Source organism: Physeter macrocephalus, chromosome 3, assembly GCF_002837175.3.
Source record: "Physeter macrocephalus isolate SW-GA chromosome 3, ASM283717v5, whole genome shotgun sequence".
In the NCBI taxonomy this organism is placed as follows: Eukaryota; Metazoa; Chordata; class Mammalia; order Artiodactyla; family Physeteridae; genus Physeter; species Physeter macrocephalus.
In genome coordinates, this window is record NC_041216.1 from 9139113 (window position 1) to 9160864 (window position 21752).

A 21752-nucleotide genomic window follows, 5' to 3' on the forward strand; every position below is an offset into this window, starting at 1 on the left:
TGTTGGATTCTGTTTGCTAGTATTTTGTTGAGGATTTTTGCATCTATGTTCATCAGTGATATTGACCTTTAGTTTTCTTTCTTTGTGACATCTTTGTCTGATTTTGGTATCATGGTGGAGGCTGATACCAAAGGAGGCTGATGGTGGAGGCTAAAGATTTTTTAGAAGCAAGAGGTGGGGGATACTGGGGGTGGGAGGGGAAGGGTCTGTCCCTGGGAATATCCAACAGGATCCAGCTTGGTTTCAAGAAGTGTGATGTAATGGAGGAGACTATAGTCCTGGTCCAGAGAGATTCATCTGGATCCTGAGTTGGCTACTTAGTGCATCACCTTCTGAAAGTTACCTTCTGAACCTTTCTGAGCTTCAGTTTCCTGTATCATTTATTTGTTCAACAGATATTTATTGGATGCCTGCTCTACACTAGGAAATGTGGTAGCTGCTGGGGACAGAACAGACATGGCCCCTGCCCTCATGGAGTTTACTGTCTAGACATTAAAGAAATTACTAAGTTGATCAATTGATTATGGGAAAGTATGTGGTGCTCTAAAAGTATATGATGGGGAGAACGGGTATTCTGTTTCTGGAACGACCCTTGAGAAGCGACACTTAGACTGGGACCTAAAGGCTAAGGAGGGGCCAGCCAGGCCCAAGGAGGTAGGGAAGAAGTTTTCAGAAAGAGAAAGTAGCCCTCTCAAAGGTCCTTGGGCAGAGAGATGCTTGGTGCAACAGAAGAGCTGGGAGGAGGCCGGTGTGGTTACAGAAAGTGGGCAGGTAGAGGCTGGTATGAGGTGAGGCCCTATGAGGTCCTTGTCAGCCCCTGGATAGGATATTCTGAGTGACAGTGGAGTTGTCGAAGGTCCCTGCAGAAGGGCGTGGCGTCATCAGGTCTGTACTGTTTGGGATCACTCAGGCTTCTGTGTGAGGAATGGGTGTGCTGGGGCAGGAGGGATGCTTAGACACAGGAGGGAGACTTCATGGCTGGGCTTGGACCACGATGTGGCTTAGGGTAGAGCAGATGCAGTGAAGACAGGAGACCGAATCTAGATCCGCTTAGAGGGACAGACAGGCTTTGGTCACTGTTGGACAGACAGCCTTTGGTCACTGTTGGGTGTGGGGTGCAGGAGGGGTTGGGGATGTCCCCAGCTCTGGCATGAGGCATGGGGTGAATAGTGCTGACACCCTTCCTCCAAGACAGGAAACTGGAAGAAGGCTGAGTATCGTGGGAGGAGAAGATGAGGATGGTCTTGGTCAGGGTGTGTTGGGAATGACATAAGATGGATACCTAGAAGGGTTTCTAGGACCAGGAACCAGGCAGGAGGCTGAGGAGTCGTTCTCTCCCCACGAAGACCTGCTTCCCCTCCAGCCTTCCGTGCTGCTGCATCGTCATCTGGATGCGCAGACCGTGCGGACCGCGGGCCTGTTGGAGACCCCTGCACACATCGTGGCAGCAGCGCTGGTCGGGGTCCCTGTGCTGCTGACACGGCCCCCTCGCCTTTCCACTGAGGCCTCCCCTCTGCCCTCCACCCAGATGCTCCTTCTCAGCCTCCTTTCCGGAGCCTCTGCTTCTGCCTGCTGCACTTTCTAGGCTCCAGGTCCTCTCTGCTGTGCTCCAGGCCCACCTGCCTATCCCTTTTTTTTTTTTTTTTTTTTTTTTTTTTGCAGTACGCGGGCCTCTCACTGCTGTGGCCTCTCCCGTTGCGGAGCACAGGCTCCGGACGCGCAGGCTCAGCGGCCATGGCTCACGGGCCCAGCCGCTGCGCGGCATGTGGGATCTTCCCGGACCGGGGCACGAACCCGTGTCCCCTGCATCGGCAGACAGACCTCGCAACCACTGAGCCACCAGGGAAGCCCTGCCTATCCCTCTTGCACTCACATTCGGCGTGGGGGCGGGGAAGGGGTCATCACTGTCCCACATCGCTGTCATCATCAGCACTGTTACCCTGTTAGAGACCTCAGCATGCTCTTTGCCTCCTCCCCTTCTTCACAGCCCACTCCTGGGTGGTGGAAGCCACATCCTCTTGCTTCTCCCCCAGCCTCGTTCTTGAATCTCTTCTGTTCCTCCTCTTCCCTCCCATGGCCACGGGTTCAGGCTCTGACATCGGGCACAGCCTCTTCACCATTCTCCTCACTGCTGTCTCCCCACTGGGCACACTCGCCACCCCCCCAGCCACAGCATCCATCCATCACGTGGGGACCAGAGTCATCCTTCTAAAGCAGGCCTGGGCTTTCACCCACTGCTGACAAACTGGCAAGTCTACCCGACACCTGCAGGGTAGAATCGAATCCATCCCTTTAGCAAGACCACCAAGGCCTTTCTGAGCTGACCGCTACCTTCCTTGCCATGTCCACCCCACCACACACCTCTGCATCCTGCATCTTCATCTGGAGGAAAGCCGACCACTCCCCAAGCACACCACACCCATTCGGATCCCCTAACCTCCAGATGCCCTGTTTCCTCTGCCGGGAACCCCTTATTTTTCTCTCCCTCCAGCACACTCCTACTCCTTTTTCAAGGTCCAGGTTAAGTGTGTCTTCTTTGACCATGATTTTCCTAACCTTCAGTGCAGCCAAGATGAAGCCACTGTGGCTAGGGGTGTAGACACTTCCACCTGCTGTAGACAGGGCCAACGTGGGACTGCTGGGGCCGGCAGGCCCAGTGCTTGCTGGGAGTGACATTGACAAATCTCCCGCTTGCTGGCTGGCTCCTGTAGCTTATCTCCCTGGTAATGGTCACGGTGAAGTTATTTACATCAGAAGGAGACAAACCCTGCCTTGAATGTCAAACTTCATAGGCTCCTGCCAGAGAGATACCCAGGGTGGAAATACCGTGTGATTTGATAAAACAAAAAAAATCGCATCAGCAAACTAGATTTAAAGCTAGGCAAGGCAGTCTGCCTACCTTCCCACCCTCCCTCCTTCCTTCACGGGACCTGGGCACCTGGATTGGAGGTAGTGAAAGAGAAAGGGAGGAGGAGGAGGAGGAGGAGAATAGAACCGCAGCTCCTTTCCTTGACATCTGAGGCCCTTCACAGCACAGCCCTTGCCTTCCCTCCCAGCCCAGCTCCACCATTTCTGCCTTGCTCTTTGGGTTCACACAGTCCTGACCAAGTCCCTAAATGACGCTCTCACCCCTGCAGCTGCCTTGCTCTTGCCTTTCCTCTGCCCAGGACACCCTTTCGCCTGATCCTACCAGGCAGTCAGCCCTCAGTCGAAGTGGATCCTGCCAGCTCAGCATTCAAAATGCAGTCAGTCACTGACTCCCTCTCACTGGTACCAGCTGGTCCAGGCCACCATTATCGCTCTCCTGAATCATCACCATAGCCTCTTCAAGCGCCTTGCTTCTGCCGTCTTCCTCTTTGGTCTGTCGTCTGCATAGCACCTCAAGAGATCCTGTTAATAAACCAATCAGATCATGTCATCTGCTCAGAACCATCCGCTGGCTTCTCATCTCACTCAAGTTAAAGCCCAAGCCCTAACAGTAGCCTCAAAGGTCCCCCATGGGGCCTTGTCCCTGCCACTCCTTCTCACTCCAGTGCCCCGGGCCCTCGGGTCTCTTGATGCTCTTCAAAAGTGCCAGGCCTCTGCACACCATGGCTTTTGCATTTGCTGTTCCATCTGGAATGCTCTTCCCCCAGATAACCATCTGGCTTTCCCTCTCCCTCCTCCAGGTCTTGGCTCAGATGTCAGCTTCTCAGCGAGCCTTCCCTGACCACCTTTCTGCGATGTCCATACCCCCACTTCCAGTGCAGAATACTCCCCATCCTCCTTCTGCATTTATCACCACCTCACTTACCATAGGGTTTCCTTATCTATCTTCGGTATTGTCTGTTTCCCTCTGACTGGAATGTAAGCTCCATGAGGGTAGGGATTTTCTTTTGTTTTATTTGCCGACGAATCCCTAGCACCTAGAAAAGTGCCTGACACATAATAGGCACTCAATAAACATTTGTTGAATGAATGAATGTTTCAACACAAGTGTTGCCTCCTGTGTGAAGCCTTCCCTAAGTCCCATCTGCTTTCACTGTGCCTCGACACCTGGGTTATAACAATTCTGGGGAGCCACTGTGTGGGAGAAGCACTTGGGGCAGGGACGAAATCAAGCTTTTCACGATGTAGTGCTGGTCCTGGCCCAGGGTCTGGCACACAGTAGGTGTTCACTTAATGAGTGTGGGAGGGAAACATTCATGAGTACCTACTGAGTGAGTCACCTTCATTTCTGTGCTCGTACATACCAAGGAGCTGACATTTAGAAATGGGCTCATTCTCTTGAAATAGACCGTGACCCTGTAGAACGACATTCGTAAGAATAGTTCCGGGCCACTGAATAAACTCACTTTTATCCCCATCCCACACTGCTTCTGTTTATCCAACTGTCAGCTCCATCTCTCCACTGGGACATCCCCTGCACACACTCAGCCCTGGCGTCCAAAACTGAGCCCTGGTTGCCTTCCACACCGCAAGGTGCCCCCCTCCTGGGTTCCCTGCTGCAGGAAGTGGCACCTTTCATCCATCCAGATGCTCGTAGCTGAAGCCTGGAATTCACCCCTCCAGACCACTGGACCTGTAGATTCTCCATCCTAACTATCTCTCAGTCAGGTCCCCCCCCCGCACCCTCCCAGGGCCTTAGCTCAGATCACATCTGGCCTCACCTTGACTTTGGTGACTCTGCACTATCAAGGGCATCCTACCCGCTCCCCCAGCTCAGACCTCGTCTATGCCACAGCCACAGTGGTCTTTCTAAGACGCAAATTTAATCCTGTTTCCTCACTGCCTTTGATCCTCAAGATGAAGTGGAAAGAAAAGGAGAACTTGGCATCGGTTGGGCATCTAACACATGCGAGTCTCTGGCTAATGCTCGGTACTGTCACATTAATTATGCCATTCAGTTGTCATAAGAAACCATTCTACAGAGAAGCAGAATGAAGCTTAGAGAACTACATCACCCAAGGCCCCATGGTTGGCAAACTATGGAACCTGAATTCAAACCTACACCTTCCTGATCCTAAAATCCATTTTCTTTCCGATATGGTCCGCTGCTTCCAATCTTTTTGGGCCCAGCACTCTCTGTCATGAGGCTCCTTCTACATTTCCAATACCATCGCCCATCATTCCTCTCTGTTCACTCTGTGTTAGGCCATCTAGAACTACTTATCTTAGATATGCCTTGTGCTTTGGGGCTTCCATGCTTATGACCTTTGGTTCTCTTTTCTCATAAATGCCTTTCCGTTTCTTCTCTAATGATCTCCTAGTCATCCTTCAAAACCCAGCTCTAATGGCACCTCCTGCATTAAGCTTTCCCAAATTGACTCACCCAAGCAAAGTAATGTACTGCTTTATCTCTGTCCTCAGTGTGAATTGTACTCCTGGGAGACATGAATGTGTTGGTTAAGAGCATAGGCCCTGAAATCAGACTGTTGGGCTTAAAAACCCCAGCTCCTTTAATCACTGTAAGCTGTGCCTTTGGCAAATAACTGAAACTCTTTGTGCCTTGGTTTCTTTACCTGTAAAATGGGAATAATACTTCGTAGGGTCATGAAATATGCAGAGTAGTTAGAACAGCACCTGGCACAGTGGAAGTGCTTAATAAGCATAGCTTTGATTGTTGTTACTCTACTGCCTCTGATACACATTTGAACCCTGATACTGCATTTTTCCTTTCTTTACAGCTTAGTCCATATCTCTAATACAGCATATGCTAAGTGGATTACGATCACTTACTTGCATACAAGCTCCAGGAGGGCAGGCTTAGGAAATTTGGATAACGTCCACTAAGTCACCCAGCTGGAAGCCATAGAGGAAGGATTCACACTGAGTCTGCAATAATTGAAAAGCCGGTGCTCTTAACTATTTTATGCCAGAGCATGTTCCTTGGATCATTGTTTCTGAATATCAAGCCTCAGCTGGGATTTAGGCTGGAGCAGTGACACTCCACCAGGATGTGCTGCAGGGATGAGTAAGACATGGTCCCAGCCCTTGGGGATTCCCAGCAAGTTCAGAACCTAGAGTGGCAGACAGACATGTGACAGGTCATTCAAACAGTGCCAGGTACCGTGTCTGAAGTTGGACACTTTGCTCCAGGAGCACAGAGGAGAGAGCCGTTACTAAAAGCTTGGGGAAACGAGGCTTTACCGAGAGGTGGCTCTGGAGTTGGGTCTCAAAGCATCAGAAGACTTGCTCTGGACAAGGGGCATCCCAGGCAGAGGGAGAGATGTTGGCAGAGCCCAGGAGGTCTGACCACACACAGCACTAGAACAGAGCTGGCCTGGGCCCAAGGGGCAGGAGGGAAGAGTGCAGAGGTCCGGCCAATCTATGATGGGCCTGGAATGCCCTTTGAGTTTTGCCCAAGGGAGCTGTGCTGAGTTTTTGTTTTGTTCCCTCACATCTGAGGTGTACCAAGATCTGGTGGGAAAAAATATCCTGGTCACCACAGTCGTGACCGTGGAAATAAATGGGACAACTGATTTCTCCTTCCTTCCTGGTCGTTGCAGAACAGTGTGGTACAGTAGTTAAAAACGTGCTCCAAAGGGCACAGTTCACCCAACTCGCTAGCCTAGCTTGTTGGCTGTGTGACCTCAGGCAGGTTACATCACCTCCCTGTGCCTTGGTTTCCTCATCTGTTCACTGAGAACAGTAATAACTAAAATTCTCAGAACAGGGTCTGGCACGTGATAAGAGCTTTGGAAGTGCTAAGTATCATTGTTATGAGGCCAATTCAGACTAGGGTCTTGGGGCACCCTCTCTGCACGTCGTGTCCCAGGAGCCTCCCTGCCTCTCGTGGGTGAAGCGCAGGATGAGTACCAGGGCCTGGGAACCTGACCGACTCACAGTGAGCCTCCTGTCTCTGTCCACAGCGGACGACGCATGCGGCGGAACCCTGCGGGGCCAGAGCGGCATCATCTCCAGCCCGCACTTCCCCTCGGAGTACCACAACAACGCCGACTGCACCTGGACCATCCTGGCCGAGCTGGGGGACACCATCGCCCTGGTCTTTATTGACTTCCAGCTGGAGGACGGTTACGACTTTCTGGAAGTCACGGGGACTGAAGGCTCCTCCCTCTGGTAAGCGTGCCTTTCCGCACCCTCCCCTGTCCCCTGCAACTGTGGCTTACTGGGATGTGGTCCCCTCAGCGCCTGGACCTGCAGCTGAAGGCCCCTTTGCCACTTCCTCCACCCACTGCTGGAGAGCCTTCCTCTCATCATAATGGGAAGTCACTACGTATTTTTAGAGCTGGGGTAAATTTTTACAGTGCTTTTGGTATCTGATTTGAAGCATGTCCTTGCTGAAGAATTACAGGATGGGCCTCGGTCGAGTAACTTGCAGTAAGACTAACAGTGTTCTGGTCTCAGGACATGGACAGGGTCTCAGTGAAATGATTTGAAATACTGTTCCATTTCGGGAAGCATCTAACAAAGGGAATAGAACCCTGAGTGGCAGTTGCTGTTCCCATCCCCAGGGCTCTGAGATGGGAGAGGCATTGTGTCTCGATTTCTGCCGGAAGGACTAGCCTGCTCCCTATCATTCTGGCTTTACCACAAAGCGGGGCTTTTGTGAGGTGTACTCCGCTGCCATGGAGACCCGGTGTTGGCAGGTTCGGGAAGAGAGGGGTGATGAGGGCTCACCAGCCTTAGTTGCTTGTGGTCTCCCAGAGACGTGCCCAAACTGAGCTCGGCTTTGGGAGTGTTTAGCTTCCTGTTTGGGTGACAAGCTGTGAGAGTGGTGGTGTGGCGTTCAGAACATGATCTCGTATTCTCCTGGTGCCTCTGTTATCAGGATAAGGGCACCACTGGGACCTGGGTCAGCACATCGGGAGCCAAGAGAAGGATGCACTTAGGTGTGCTTCTTTGTAGCCTTCGTTGCTGCGCGATGCTGGGGAAAGCAGGGCTCGGTGCCTGGGACGGAGGCAGAGGAGGTGTCACCGAGGGCTCTGAGAGACGCGGAAAGTGGTAGCTGCAAAAGTCAGGGGCAGATAGCGCCTCGGAAAGGCAGACACAGTGGTCAGTGGGCTGGGGACGCCGGCGGAGACGGGGAGGAAGGGAGGGAGAGGAAGAAAACAGGTGTCCGCGGATATCGAACACCTCTTTTGTACCAGGTTTCGTGCTATGTTGTAGAAACGCCAGTTGAGAAGGACATGGCCCTTTGAGGGTGAGAAAGTCAGACAAACCCACAATAGGAGCCAAGTACGACTCTTTGAGAGGAATAAAGTGGTAACAGACTCCTCCCAAACATGGACTTAGAGCTTTGGGAACAGGGAAACTCAAATTTCCTGGTGTAGTGGAAGGCACACTGACCTGGGAATCAGAAGACCTTGGTGTCATCAGCTCGTCGCGTGAACTTGGCCACGTCAGGGCATTTGCTACCCTGGATGGGGTGCTGAGAGGGACATCAGTGAGCTGATGACTAATTGCTGTGTGGAGGCTGGTCCAGGGCCAGTGGCTAGACATTTGGTGCTCAGAGTTGGGGTGGAACTCGAGATGACTCTTCACTGAACTGCACTCCCAAGGACCTGCCCAGCCTGAAGACCTTCTGTCCCCCTGCCTCTTTTTGTGAAATACCTATTTTTCTGGTCATAAATGTAATATATATGCTCCTTAGAGAAAACACAGAAAATATTAAAAGGTATAAGGAAATGAATAACAAGTATTAACATTTTGATGTATTCCCCTTTGGCCTTTTTGCTTTGCCTAGATCGAGCTAGCTAGCCATTTATATATATTTTAATATTACAAAATTAGGAACTTAAAATATATCCGGAGTTATGTACTTTTAACTTAACATTATATCATGAAAATTTTTTTCCTATGTCATTACAGATGTCTCCAAAGTATAATAGGTGTGATAATAGTATTTATTTAGTAAATAAACAGTATTTATTGAGCTTTTGTTATCAATATTTGGCAGGCTAATTCTAAGCTCTTACGGCTATAATTGCATTTCGTCTTCTGTGAAGTAGGTAGCATAATCTTCCTCCTTTTACAGATGAGGAAAACGAGGCCCAGAGAGGTTATGTCACTTGCTTGAAGTCACCCAGGTCGTAAGGAGCAGAGCTGAGATTCAAGCCCAGGTTAGTTGGACTTGAAAGCCCATCTTCTTAGCCAGTCAGCGCAGTAGTCATGCTACGTTTTACTCAATCAGATCTCTTGATAGATTGTTTCCAAGTTTTCACTTCTGTTAACAGATACCAAGATGAATATCCTTGCCGGTTCCCTCTCTTCCAGCCCCAAGGCCTCTTCCACTCACTTGTTTGTCTGCGGGCCAAACGGCCTCCCACAGCTTCTGCCCTGCAGGTGTGGGTCTACACGGTTGTCCAAACTTCTGGAGTGCAGCAAATCTGAAAGATTATTCCTTTTCCTATTAAGTCACTCAGTGGGGAAGGAATTAAGCAGAGGAAATCGTTAAGGGAGTCATTCAGAACTCTTTGCTATAAGATTAAATTATAATTATTTACAGGGTTGATGCATTGCCAGGCAGGATGCATTTGTTGTTCTAATTTATACCTGCATAGCAACTACGGATAAGCAAACTTGGAGGCTCGGGACCTATGTGCAAAGAACCTGCTCTTTCCCCAGCCCCTCTCCTTTATGTATCCCTGGATTCCTATGAAAATGTGATGCTCCTGGTTTATAAGTATACTGCTTTTATCAGCATACGTTACGATTTTAGGCTGCTCTCTTGAGTTCTGCACCAAGCATAGAAAGACAGTAGGTCTTCTTAGAAAAGATGGATTTGAGCAACTGGGCATCCCTTTATCTATTGAGAAAACAGAGACGCCTTTGAGAGGAAAAAAATCCGCTATCACCCTTATCGGGTAGCAGATTCATGCTGATTCAGAAGACGGTGGTGGCATAGACTGTCCCTGACTCCGTTTCCACACTCTCCTCCTACCCCAAGGGGGAATATAAACAGGAGAGTTTAAATTAGGGGTTCCTGTGGTTTGGATTTCATGGACTAGTAAAATTTCCAAACAATCGGGGAAGTATAGGGTTGATAATTTTTTATTTTGCCAAGTAAGGATATTAGAGAAAAAACAAAAACAAAACCTGCCAACTCCTCAGAACATTATTTCATAAAACAAAGGACAGTTCAAAGCCAAAAATACAGCAGGATATAATCAATTGCACTGACACAATGGAAGACAGGGGTGGGAGGTGTGTACATAATAGCGGCGTTTGCCGGTATCTATGAAGTCCTGTGATGTATATACATCAATCAGTGGATCGCTGCTTCCTGTTGTGCTTGTCCATCACTGGCCTCTGGGAATCCGACCATACACGTTTTGAGCAGGAAAAGGTCGTTACTATGGTGAGCACTGAACCCTGTAACTGACATGCTGAGAGGGTCTCGAGCATCTTAGACTTAACTCTCCCTAAAGTTAATTGCCCTTTTGTGTGTGCGATTGACCAGGAGCAAAAGCTGGGTTTGAATTGACTGAGAGTTACAATCCACATAGTAGATTTGGTATTACTTACACACATACACACACACATACACACACACACACACACAGCCAAAGGACACACACCCCTCCAAGTCATCACCATATACACATCACCAGGTCAACCCCCTGACACATACATACTTCTAGTTCTAGTTCACCGAACTCAGTTTAGGGGCCAGATTTTCTCTCACTGACCTTTCTCGGGGGTAGGTGGTGGTCTGTGTTCTGTCTGACCCAGCCTTGGCAGTGACCTTCAGGGAGCCCCATTCCTTCCGCTCCAATTCTAGGTGAATACGCTCACCACTGCTCCACTTCCTCATGAGGTCCCTGGATTTTCAGAGCTCTGGGGCTGAGGGATGCAGAAGACTCTTAAAACCCAAGGTTCTGGGTCCCTGGAGGGAATCAGGATCGTGTTATCGTAACGAGGAGAAATAATTGCCAGCCCATTGCAGAGCCGGCCTCTCCATCAAGGAGAAAATCAGTGAGTTAAAGTCCACCCAGAATCTGTCCCCTTCTCCCTCTGCCTCATGCTAGACTCTCTCCGCCTCATGCTAGACTCTCTCCACTGGCGTCTCACCAGACGCTTCCTCTGGGCTACAGGGAAGGAGAGGAAGCCAGACACTCCTCCAAGAACAGGGGTGAGGTCTGTACAGCGTCTCCAGGATTAGGTGTCAAGCCTGCACCTTGGCATCTAACTGGGGAGATATCAAGCTCGGGAGTCAGATGGACTTGGGCTCAAAACCCAGATCCACTTCTTAACAGTTGTGTAATCTCAGGATATTTACTGACCTCCCTGAACCTCAGTTTCCACATCTGAAAAATGGGGCTCATTTTACCAACCTACAAAGCATATGGAAAGGGATAAACATGCAAACTGCTGCCTGGTTTATAGTAGGAATAATAGTCCTGGGATGGGGACAAGAGGCAGGGCCTCACTCTTTGAGGGGAAAAGGGTAAGAAGAGGCATCTCCAGCCACTCGGAGCCTCCCATGAGGCCATCTCCCAGCCTGCCAGCCCAGTGGCATCTTACCAGGCAGAAAGGCACACACAGGCTGGTCACTCTGCCTGATCCAGCTTCCAGGGGAGTTGCCTGGAAACCAGGTAAGGTAGACTGGCAGAGAGCCCCTGGGTCAGACTAGAGGATGCCCTTGCAAAGGTCAGAAGGTGGAGGGTGATTTTGTTGAAACCGTCTTCCCAGAGCTGCACTTTGTGAGCACATTGCGGGCAGCATCACCTCTTCTCTGCCTGGACCCAGCCCCAGGCTGGCCAATTAGCTGCTTTTTAGAAAAGCAGAGGAAGGTTCAACTCATTCAGCTACCAATGGCTACTCTCTGCAGAACTGGAAGCCGGGGCACTCCCCCGGAGCCTGGCACAGCCCTGCTCTCAGGGGCCTGCAGATTTGGAGAGCAGGGGCAGAGGGTATGGAAAAGATATCCAGGGGAGCACTGCAGACAGAGGGGAGGAACATGTCTGCCTGGGACCCGCTCGCTGTCTCTGATGGATGAGGATGCAGAGTTTGTAGGGCCTTCCTCCCGCCTTTGCTCCTTCTCTTCCTCTGTCTGCCCCCACCCCCTTGGCAATTTCCTCCTGCAGCAGGGAGGGCAGGCAGGGCATGACCTGCACTCAGAATTGAAGCCACCCTTTTCCTGGGGGCCAGCAGAAGTGCCAGCCACCGGCGTGTGTTTGTTGGGGTGTGTATGGCTCCTTCCCACATCTGGGATTTCTGTGTAGACCCCAGGACCACTCTCCCATCTTCTGTGGGTCAGTCTCTGCTGTGATTCCCAGCCTCTCTTCCTTGCTTCCTTCAATATACTTCAGTTTTCATTCTTTGTTTCACTCCAGTCATTTGGGATCTGCTGCCCATTCTCTATGTGCCCACACACCCAAGCCAAGCCCCCCACAGACCTCTATGTGACAGACTTGCCTCCACCAAACATGTCAAGTAGGAAAAGGAAGGAGAACACACTGCAGGGCTTCAGAGGAGCACACTGTCCTGGGGCGGGAGACCAGGGCCTCCAGGCGGGGCCTGCAGTTGAATTGGGCCTTGAAGGGTGGGTACCATTTTGATATGGGAGATGGAGATGAGGGGGCGGGTGGGCATCGTTCTAGGACTGCTGCCTGGGCCTCCTGGCCAACGTAAGAGCTCCCTTCCCTGATCTAGGAAGTGGTCCCAGGGATTCTCTAGTGAAGATTTTCTCCACCGTGCACCCTCCCTGGGGCTCTGACATCTACCTCTGAGCCTTGGTGGCCCCTTCCACCTGGAGAAGAATAGAAGAAAGTCGACTCCACTGTCTGGAGTTCCCAGGTCCTGCCCCCAGGGCCACCCAGTAGACTTCAGCTGTTTTTGAAAAGAGAACTTCCCTGGAAAGCAGGTTCAACCTATTCTCTGAATTCAACTTTGAGGGTTTTTCTTTACCTTGTTTCCCTTCATTTGTTTGCTTTTGTTTTTATAGGTGGGGATACAAAAACTCTCATCTACTTTATAGACACTCAGTTTGAAAATTTTGCTAGTAACATTTTATCCTCTTGAAAGACCGAGTTTTAATTGTTATGCATTTTACACATGAAATTTGAGCCAACTAGAACCATTTGATCTCAATGACTTTTAACTAGATATTTCATTCAGGAGTCATTAGATTCAGATATAATTAGAATGAGAACAGCATACCAATGGGAATTTGTTAACAATAACTATTCACTTATTTATTCATTCACATATACTTTGTCAAACCATTGGTTTAGATCATTTTTGTTCTTTGTTACTTTTCCCCTATTTATTTTTGGTAATCATTTACTGCCAGCCTTCTATGAACTAGGCTCTGCTAGGTGCTAGGGAGACAAAGACACAGTCCCATCCCCAGGGAGTTATTTATTTACTCCACAAATGTTTATGTAATAGCCATGCACTGTACAGGACCCTGGAGCTCACAGTCAGGGCGAAGAGGCAGCATATGTTAAGTGCTTTACAATCCCATGTGTTAGGTACTTTTCTAAGAGGTATACAGAAGTTCCCATAGGGGCTAAAAAAAGAAATGTAATAGCTAGGATTCTTTTGGTTCAAGACGTAGAAACCCACCTCCAGTTGACTCAAGCTAGAAAGGGAATATGTTGTCTTCTGTAACTGAAAAGTCCAGGGACTGGCTACAAGCACTGCTGGATCAAGGCATGCAGATATCCACAACTGCAGATGTCCACAGTTGCTTCTCCCCCTCCCACAGCTTTGTTCTCCCGTGCGTTGGCTTCAGTCTCAGGCAAGCTTTACCCATGAAGTAGCAGAGGTGACTGCCATCAGCTTCCTCCATCCTACTCGTTTAGCAATCCTAGCAGAAAGGAAGTGTGTCTTTTCCTAATGGTTCCACAAAATCCCTCAGATGATTCTTGATTGGACCAGATTGGATCATGTGCTCCACCCTCAATATCAGTATAGCTAGAGAATGCTCTCATTGGCCACTCCCAGGTCACATGACTATCTGTCCTGCCCACACCTCTGACTGGGAGTGGAGAAGAGGTGAGTCACCAAAGGAATACAGGGTCACTGGGAAGACGGAAAGAAAGGACGTCCTCTAAAAAAAAGGTCTCAGTCTTCCGTCACGATGGAGGGGCTGCTGGGAGGACTCAGATAAATGAGTCCCAGAGGGGATGACTTTTGAGTTGAACTGAGGGGTGAGTAAAAGCTTGCCACCGGCATGGAGCAGGAAAGCCTTGGTGTGTTTGGAGCTTTGCTAGTGGGGGGTACAGGGTGCAAGAAAGCAAGGGCAGGATATGAGGCCTGAGATGAGCACAGGAAGAGCATGGGTCATGAAGAACCTTGTCCCCATGTTCGTGAGCTGGGAGAGGATTCCATAGACTGCAGAAAGCTATTGAAGTATTTTAAGCAGAGAAGTAACATAATCACACTGAATCTTAATTGGGTTCAACGAGAAGCCTCAGAAACCAGCTATAAAACTCTGTGACCCCCTCAGGCAAGAGATCATCCAGCCTTGAATTATGGCAGTTGTAAAGGGATGGAGCAGAGGAGGTGACATCAGAAAACACCTCAGATACAGAATCAACTGCTTTGGGGGCTTCATTGGAAAGGAGGAATGAAGGCAGGGGAGGAGTCTGGAGTGAATCCCAAGTTTCTGGCTAGATGACTGTGGTCGGATCATTTACCAGAGGAACAGAGTGGAAGGAGCAGTACTGAGGGACGGTGGTGCTTGCTGGCTTCCCCAGCATGAAATGAGCACAGAGAGAGAAGTTAAGGCCATAGCAAGGAAGGAGCTACAGGGACACAGGTGCCCTTAGTTACTGACACACAGTCTTTGGGATAAGACTAGTGGAGATGGTCATGGGACCATCAATAGCTGTGGCTGAAAAGTTCGGTGTTTAACTAAATACTCTGGCAGGGCCTTGAGAAGTCATCTTCAGGATCAGCACCAGCATCATCTTCATCAAGAGTGTCTCCTTCAACATCTCGGTCAGGCTTACCATCTCCATCTTTACTGCCATCATTTTTCCATCATAATTCATTCAAACAAACCACTTAAGCCCTTCGATTGTCTGACATTGAGCTTGGCACTGGGAATACAATGGTGGAGGAGACAGATAAAGCCCCTGTCTTTGTGGGACTTCTGGTCTACTTGGGGGAAACTGACATTAATAAAAGAATCACAAAATAAATGTAAAATACACTTGTGATAAGCACCATGAAGGAAATGAACAGGATGGGGAATAATAGCAATGGAGACCTTATTAAGATAAAGGGGTCAGGGGAGGCCTCTCTGAGGGGGTAGGATCTAAGATTAAGACCTGACTACTGAGAAGGAGCCACCATGGGAGGAACTCGGGATCAGCCTTTCAGGCAGAGGGAACTGCACATGTAAAGGCCCATCGTCACAATGCCCTATTTTCCTCTGAACTTCATACGGGGAAGTGGCGTAGGCCTATGCCTGTCCTCTGGGGTTTCAGACTGTTTGAATGCCAGGAGCAAGGCAGGGTCAAGGTCTCGGGCTGGCAGAGATGCTCAGGAAGCAGCTGAGCTGGCAAGGGGATGGGCCTGTTCCAGCCAAGACTCAGAACCTCCTGCCTTCCTGTGGGTCTGTGACACCCTTGCTTCCCTCTCCTTTCCTGCCACATCACAATGCTTTAAGCCAGCCCAAGAAGCTGTTCTCGTCTCATGGAGCCCATGAAATTACATCTGTTGTCTCCATCAGGAGCCAGGCCGTAAATAACCAGCCCTTTAAAATCTCATCTCCCGTATCAGAGATGGAAGTAGCGTTACTGGCTCCGCAGCCGAGCAGTGGGAAAGGATTAGCGCCCCAGCGTGCTGCTGGCAGAACAGGCCTGGAGAGCTGGGGAGTGAGGCTGGGGCTCCTGCACATGCCACAGGGCATCAACGTGACTTCCTTGTTTGCATCACTGAGAACTTGTTCTCAGGAAGAGAACACAAGCCGCAGCTGGAAGGGGCAGGAAGTGAGCCAGGGTTGTTCGCTGTCGGCACAGTGGCTCCTCTAGAGCTGGCGATTTGGCCAAGTTCTGTGTGTGGGAAGCTGAGGTCGGGCAGCTGGCCTGAACCCCGTGGGTCTGACTGCATGCAACAGGTTGGTAATAAGTACGGCGTCTGCGTGGCGGTCCGTGCCAGGACCATGAAGGGCAGCAGACAGCAAGACGCTCTTGCTGCCCTCTCTTGAGGAGCTGCCAGATGCCTGATGGTGCCGCTAAGTCAGAAGGAAGGAGCTGTTCCCTTCCAGAGGCCCATCATTCTGGCACGATCTGCCTTCCAGAATGATGTTAGTTCGTTCACAATGTTCAAGGCCCCAGTCCTGGTCTCCTTCTTCACACTTGGCCACAAATGTTTGTTCTACTCACTTTTGGCATCGCCTAGCCCACGTTTCACGCTGGCTTTTGCCTGTCCCTTGCTCTTACAGTCTCTTCTGGCTCCCGAAGACTGCCCTTCCTCCCTGGTTGTAACCCTGAGCTTATATTTCTTTTAATCCCAGCTTCTCCTCATCCAGTGGCTGGTGTGTGACACCCACAGCCTCACCAGGGAAGCAGTATTCACAGAGAAAACTAGCATTTGACAGTCTGATAAAATGGCAGATGGTCACTGTTGAGCTCAACAGATTCCGTCATTTGGGAAAGGAGAGGGCAGGCTTGGTTTGAAAAAAACGGTGAGGCTTCACGGAATAGTAGAACTCCAGTGTCCCTGAGAACTTCTCATCTACGTTCTTGGAAAAGTGGTCTATCTTGGCTGCCTCTAATTCTTCTGTCGCCAATAATTCCCACCTACTTCACCATGGCTTCTACCCCCAGCCTTGCCCTGAAACCATTCCTATTAAGATCATCTTGAGAGAACCAACCCCCACTCCAAACACTACCACTTCCAATGCCAAAGCCAAAAGATCGTCTTTAGGTCTCATCTTACTGGATACTTCTACATTCCTTTATGTCGTTGGTTATTTCTCCCTTCGGAACTTTCCTTTCTCTTTTTTTTCTTTCTCAAGCTACTGTCTGTGATTCTTCTTGACCTCTCTGACCATTCCTTCTCTGTCTTCTTTGATGACTCCAAGATTCCGCTCTTGCCTTACTGCTCTGTCCATTCCACACATTCTTCCTGGGTAAACTTATCTGTTCCTATGGCTTCAGATAAACCACCTGTCTCTTTACAACTCTCAAATCTGGCTCCCTAGCCTGGCCTCCCCACTGAGCATCAGACTATAGAGCCAACTCTTGTTGGACAGCTCCACCTTGATGTCCCCCCAGTGTCTCCAACTCAACAGGTCCCAACTTCACTCATAATCGACGACTAAAATGGTCAGGCTTTGTTTCCTTTCTTAGTTTATGGCACCACCCTCTACCAAGTCATCCAAAACTCTGGGAATCATCCCTGTTTAATCCCTCTCTCTCACCAGCCACATTCAATTAATTGCTAAGTTCTCCCAATGTACCTCCTATAGCATATCGTGCCGTCTTTACTACCACTCCCCCAGTTCAGCCCATCGTCCTTTCTTCTTTGTGGGTTGTAATAGCCTCCTTGCTGATTGCTCAGCTTCTTGGTGCTCTCCAATTCATCTTCCCCGCTGCTACCAGAATGGTTTAATTAAAATGCAGATCTGACATGCTAAGCCCCAGGCAAAAGCTTTCAATCATCCTCCATTGTCTACAGAATAAAATTCCAGCCCTTGATAGGCCCTTCTTGATCCAGCCCTTGCCTCCCACCCCAGTCTTGTCTCTTGCCACTTCCTTCTTTGAACTTCATTAACCCTAACACTCATTGGTATAACACCACAAAGTTTTATTTCTCGCTCATGCTACACATTTATCATGGGAGTGGCTCTAAACCACATAGTCATGCGGCGGGGGGTGGGGTGTGTGTGTGTGGTGGTGCTGGTATCCAGGCTCTAGGCTCTTATAGCTCCACCATCAAAGAGAATAGAGAATCTAGCATGGGCTTTTCACTGCCCCAGCCCGGATATGATACATATCACTCCCACTCATGTTTCATTGGCTAAAAGTAGTCACATGGTCCAGCCTAGCCATAAGGGAGCCTGGAAACATGATAGCAGATGAAATGGTTGGTGAGCCAATATCTCTGCCACACCTCACATTTCAGTAGACAAATGCCCTGGCTCCTGTCCCTCCCTTTATGCTCCAGCTCTCCTCTTCTCCAAGGATTCCCCACTAGAGACATCTCCTCTTTCTTGCACTCATCATTTTTCTCTTCCCTCTTAAACACTGCTTAGTATTAAAGAACATAGAGACATGTTCTAATATCTACCATCTCAAGTCAACACAAAAACAGCACGCACCAAACTCCCCCATCGCTCAGCCCCATATTCAGCTACAGCCTTGGGAAGATTGCCGGTGACCAGTGTCACTCCTCCATCTTCATCTGACTTGGCTTCTTGGGAACACAACACTGGCCATCTGTCCTTAAACTAGTTCTTTCTCCTAGCTGACTGAAACCACGTAGCCAGCTGTCTATGGCCATTCCTTCTCTGTCTCGTTTGCTGTCTCCTCCACTGTTCAACCCCTGTCCACCCTTTACATGTGGACTTCCCAGGGGGCCCTGGGACCCTCCTCTTCTCCATTTACCCTCCCTCCCAGGTAATCTCAATGAATCACAGGTTGGCTTTCAAAATCATCTATACGCCAGTGGCTCTCAATTTCAATGTCCAGCCCTAAGGGACCTTTTGGGCTCCATATATATGAACAGGAATCTCAAAATCTCAACAGGATCTCAAAATGAACACTTCGAAACAGACTTTTTTTTTTAATCGTGATAAAATAAGCGTAATGTAAAACTGACCATTTTAATCATGTTTACATGTACAATTCAGTGTCATTAAGTACATTCACATTGTTGTGCAACCAACACCACTATCCATCTATAGAACTTTTTTCGCCTTCCCAAAGCAAAACTCGGTACTCATTAAACAATAACTCCCCATCCACTCCCATCCCCTGGTAACCACCATTCTACTTTCTATCTCTATGAATTTGATTACAAGTTATACAATACTTGTTCTTTTTGTGGTAGCATAATGTTTTCAAGGTTCATCCATACTATAGCATGTAACAGAATTTCATTCCCTTTTAAGGCTGAATAATATTCCACGGTCTGTATATACCACATTTGGTTTATTCATTCATCTGTCCATGGACATAGGACATGCCCTTCTCCCCCTAATCTCTCCTCTCCCAGCCTTCTCCACCTCTGTCTACTCCCCAGAAGAAGCTGATCTGCCCATTCTATGCCACCAGCATCTGGCTGCTCAAGGGCCTTGTCTCCCAGCCTCTACCCCTGCTGTAGTCCATTCTCCATACAGCAAATGGAGTGACTGACATTTACACATCACATCATGTCTCCCCTGTTTAAGGCTTGCCAATGCCTTCCCATCACGCTTAGAATAAAATCCTACAAGACCATGGGGTTACTGCCCACCTCTTTGACTTCCATCCTATCACCCACACCCACTCACTGCGCCCCAGCTCCACTTGCCTCCCTCCTGTCCCTTGGATGGGCTAAGCAGATTCCCTCCTGGGGCCTGCACTAGCTGTTCCCAGGGTTTAAGATCCTCTTCCTTCATAGTTCAAAAACAAACAAACAACAACAACAACAAAAAACCACAAGAAAAAACACAAAAAAGACCTGGCTGTTTTGTAATGCAGAGTTCCATTTAAATTTCCCCTCCTTAAAAAGGCTTACCCTGTCCATGAAACCTAAAGAAATCCCTCACTATCACAACATCTTGTTTTATTTTAGGTATTTGTCAATCCCTGATGTTTTCTAACTTACTTATGGATTTGTCTTTTTTCTGTTCCCTCCCTTCCCCCGCCACTGCCTGCAGAACCCTGAAAAGCTGCAAAGGCAGGGCTTGGCACTTAGTAGGTGTCCATGACTGGCTTGTTGGGAGGAGAAACTTGTTTCCGCCTCACCAGTAACAGTGTCCTGGGGCTAATTGCAAAGGTTAACATGGAGCCTCTCCACCAAGTATTTTAAGTAATAACCTTCCTGGGGGACATTTGCAAATTAGCCTGACTCTTGCTGATTACTCATCCTAAACTCAGTCTGATTAATAATTAATCAGCAAACTGCTTGGCCGGAGCAGGCTGATCAGTGCTAGAAAGGATCTTAAATTATGCAAGTCACTTGGCCAGTCTTAAAAAAATAAAAAGCTCAGCAGTCGGCAGAACTGGAGAGGTTTGATTGCAACGTGAGTGAGGTTAAGTTTTCTCAGTTGTTGTTTTCCCTTTTTGTCTTTTTTTTTTTTTTTCCTTTTGACTAAGAAATCAATTAGGCTCAAACTTGCCACCTCAGAGAGAGACTGTGCAGCACAGAAATAGAAATGTGTTAAATATCACTCTTGTTTGTTCCTTCCCTTCAAAAGAGTTTGGGTCTGGGAGACAGAGGTTAAAATTAGCCAGTTTGTTAAGCAGATGCCTGTCTGGCACCTGATGTCAATTTCTGCAGCCACGTCAGTTTCAGCTATCCCTTCACTTCCTCTGACCCGCAGCACACTGGGCCTGGCAGGAAGGAGGAGAGAGGTTTGATGAGCCCTCCTCACTGCCCCTGCCCCTCGGTTGGGGCAGAATCAATTTGCCGGCAACCTGTCGCCCCAGGAGTCCTTCTAGTGCCCTTCGCCCCCTGCCTACAAACCCCAGGGAGACAGGAAAAAAGGCAATCAGCGTGATGAACAGGCTCCCCACTGCAGGAGTGAACCCGGTGACCGGTGACCGCCGGGGACCCCTTTTATCCTCAGTCTGCAGCCTCCATCCTCCAAGACTGGTCCTGCATGTCTTGCACGTGGCTTCATCTTTCTCCTCCAGATTCCTCTTCTGGTCACTGGTGCTATGGCCAAGGGGGAGATTCAGAGAAAGCAGAGCGATCCGTTGACGTTGCTCTCTGGGCCAGAGGAAAGCCAGGGATATAGGATTTAGAGCAGTTAGTGCAACCCCGATGCCCGTTAGAACCAACACCCAGATCAACTAAGAATGCCCAGGGGTGGGAGCTGGGCATCAGTATTTGTAAAGCTCCCATGGGATCCCCTAAAGTGGGGGACCACAAATGGGTGGAGGGTAGGAAGCTTTGGGGAAAGAGATTATGAAGGACATCAAAGAATGAAGTAGGAAATGGGCTGATCAGGAGTTGACTGTCTTCCCCAGAAATAGAGGGACATCTGTCTGTCTTGTGATGGGCAGGTTGAGGGGAGAAGAGGTGGCCAGACACAGAAGCTTCCAGGAGCCCCAAAGCTCCTGATCTCTCTCAGTTCTACCCCCGATTAAAAAAAAACACCCTCTAGAACGCACCCCTTGTTTCCCAAATTGTGATGCGCCAACCAACTAACTCCCTGAATCAAAAAACTTGCGTAGAAGGCATTTGGGAATGCAGATTCCTAAGTCCTACCCCAGACTACTGACTCCAGAATTTCTGAGGATTGGGCCCAAATTCAGTATTTGTAACTATTCTCTCAGGTGTTCTAAAGTAGATGAAAGTTTGAGGGCCACACTGGGCCTAAACAGAACTCTTGCCAGGGCAGTAATAGGGTGTGGGTGGATTTTTGCCCATTAAGAAACGCTCCATCTTCTTATGAATGGCTCCGTTATCGAATTTCTTGGCATGGAAATTCCCAGATACATATATACACGCACACACACACACACACACACACGGGAATTTCCATATATATATATATTTTTTTTAAATAAATTTATTTATTTTATTTGTTTATTTTTGGCTGCATTGGGTCTTCGTTGCTGCGCGTGGGCTTTCTCTAGTTGCGGTGAGCAGGGGCTACTCTTCGTTGCGGTGCGAGGGCTTCGCATTGGGGGGGCTTC

The 21752-nt window shown here is 49.1% G+C and overlaps 1 protein-coding gene across 1 annotated transcript in view; it reads left to right on the top strand.

Moving 5' to 3' along the window:
• CSMD2 (CUB and Sushi multiple domains 2) overlaps window positions 1–21752 on the top strand; it is a 653863-nt gene that overhangs the window by 242077 nt on the left and 390034 nt on the right. The window contains 1 exon segment of the mRNA XM_055082266.1: window positions 6852–7100. Coding sequence (XP_054938241.1) covers window positions 6852–7100 — 249 coding nt within the window.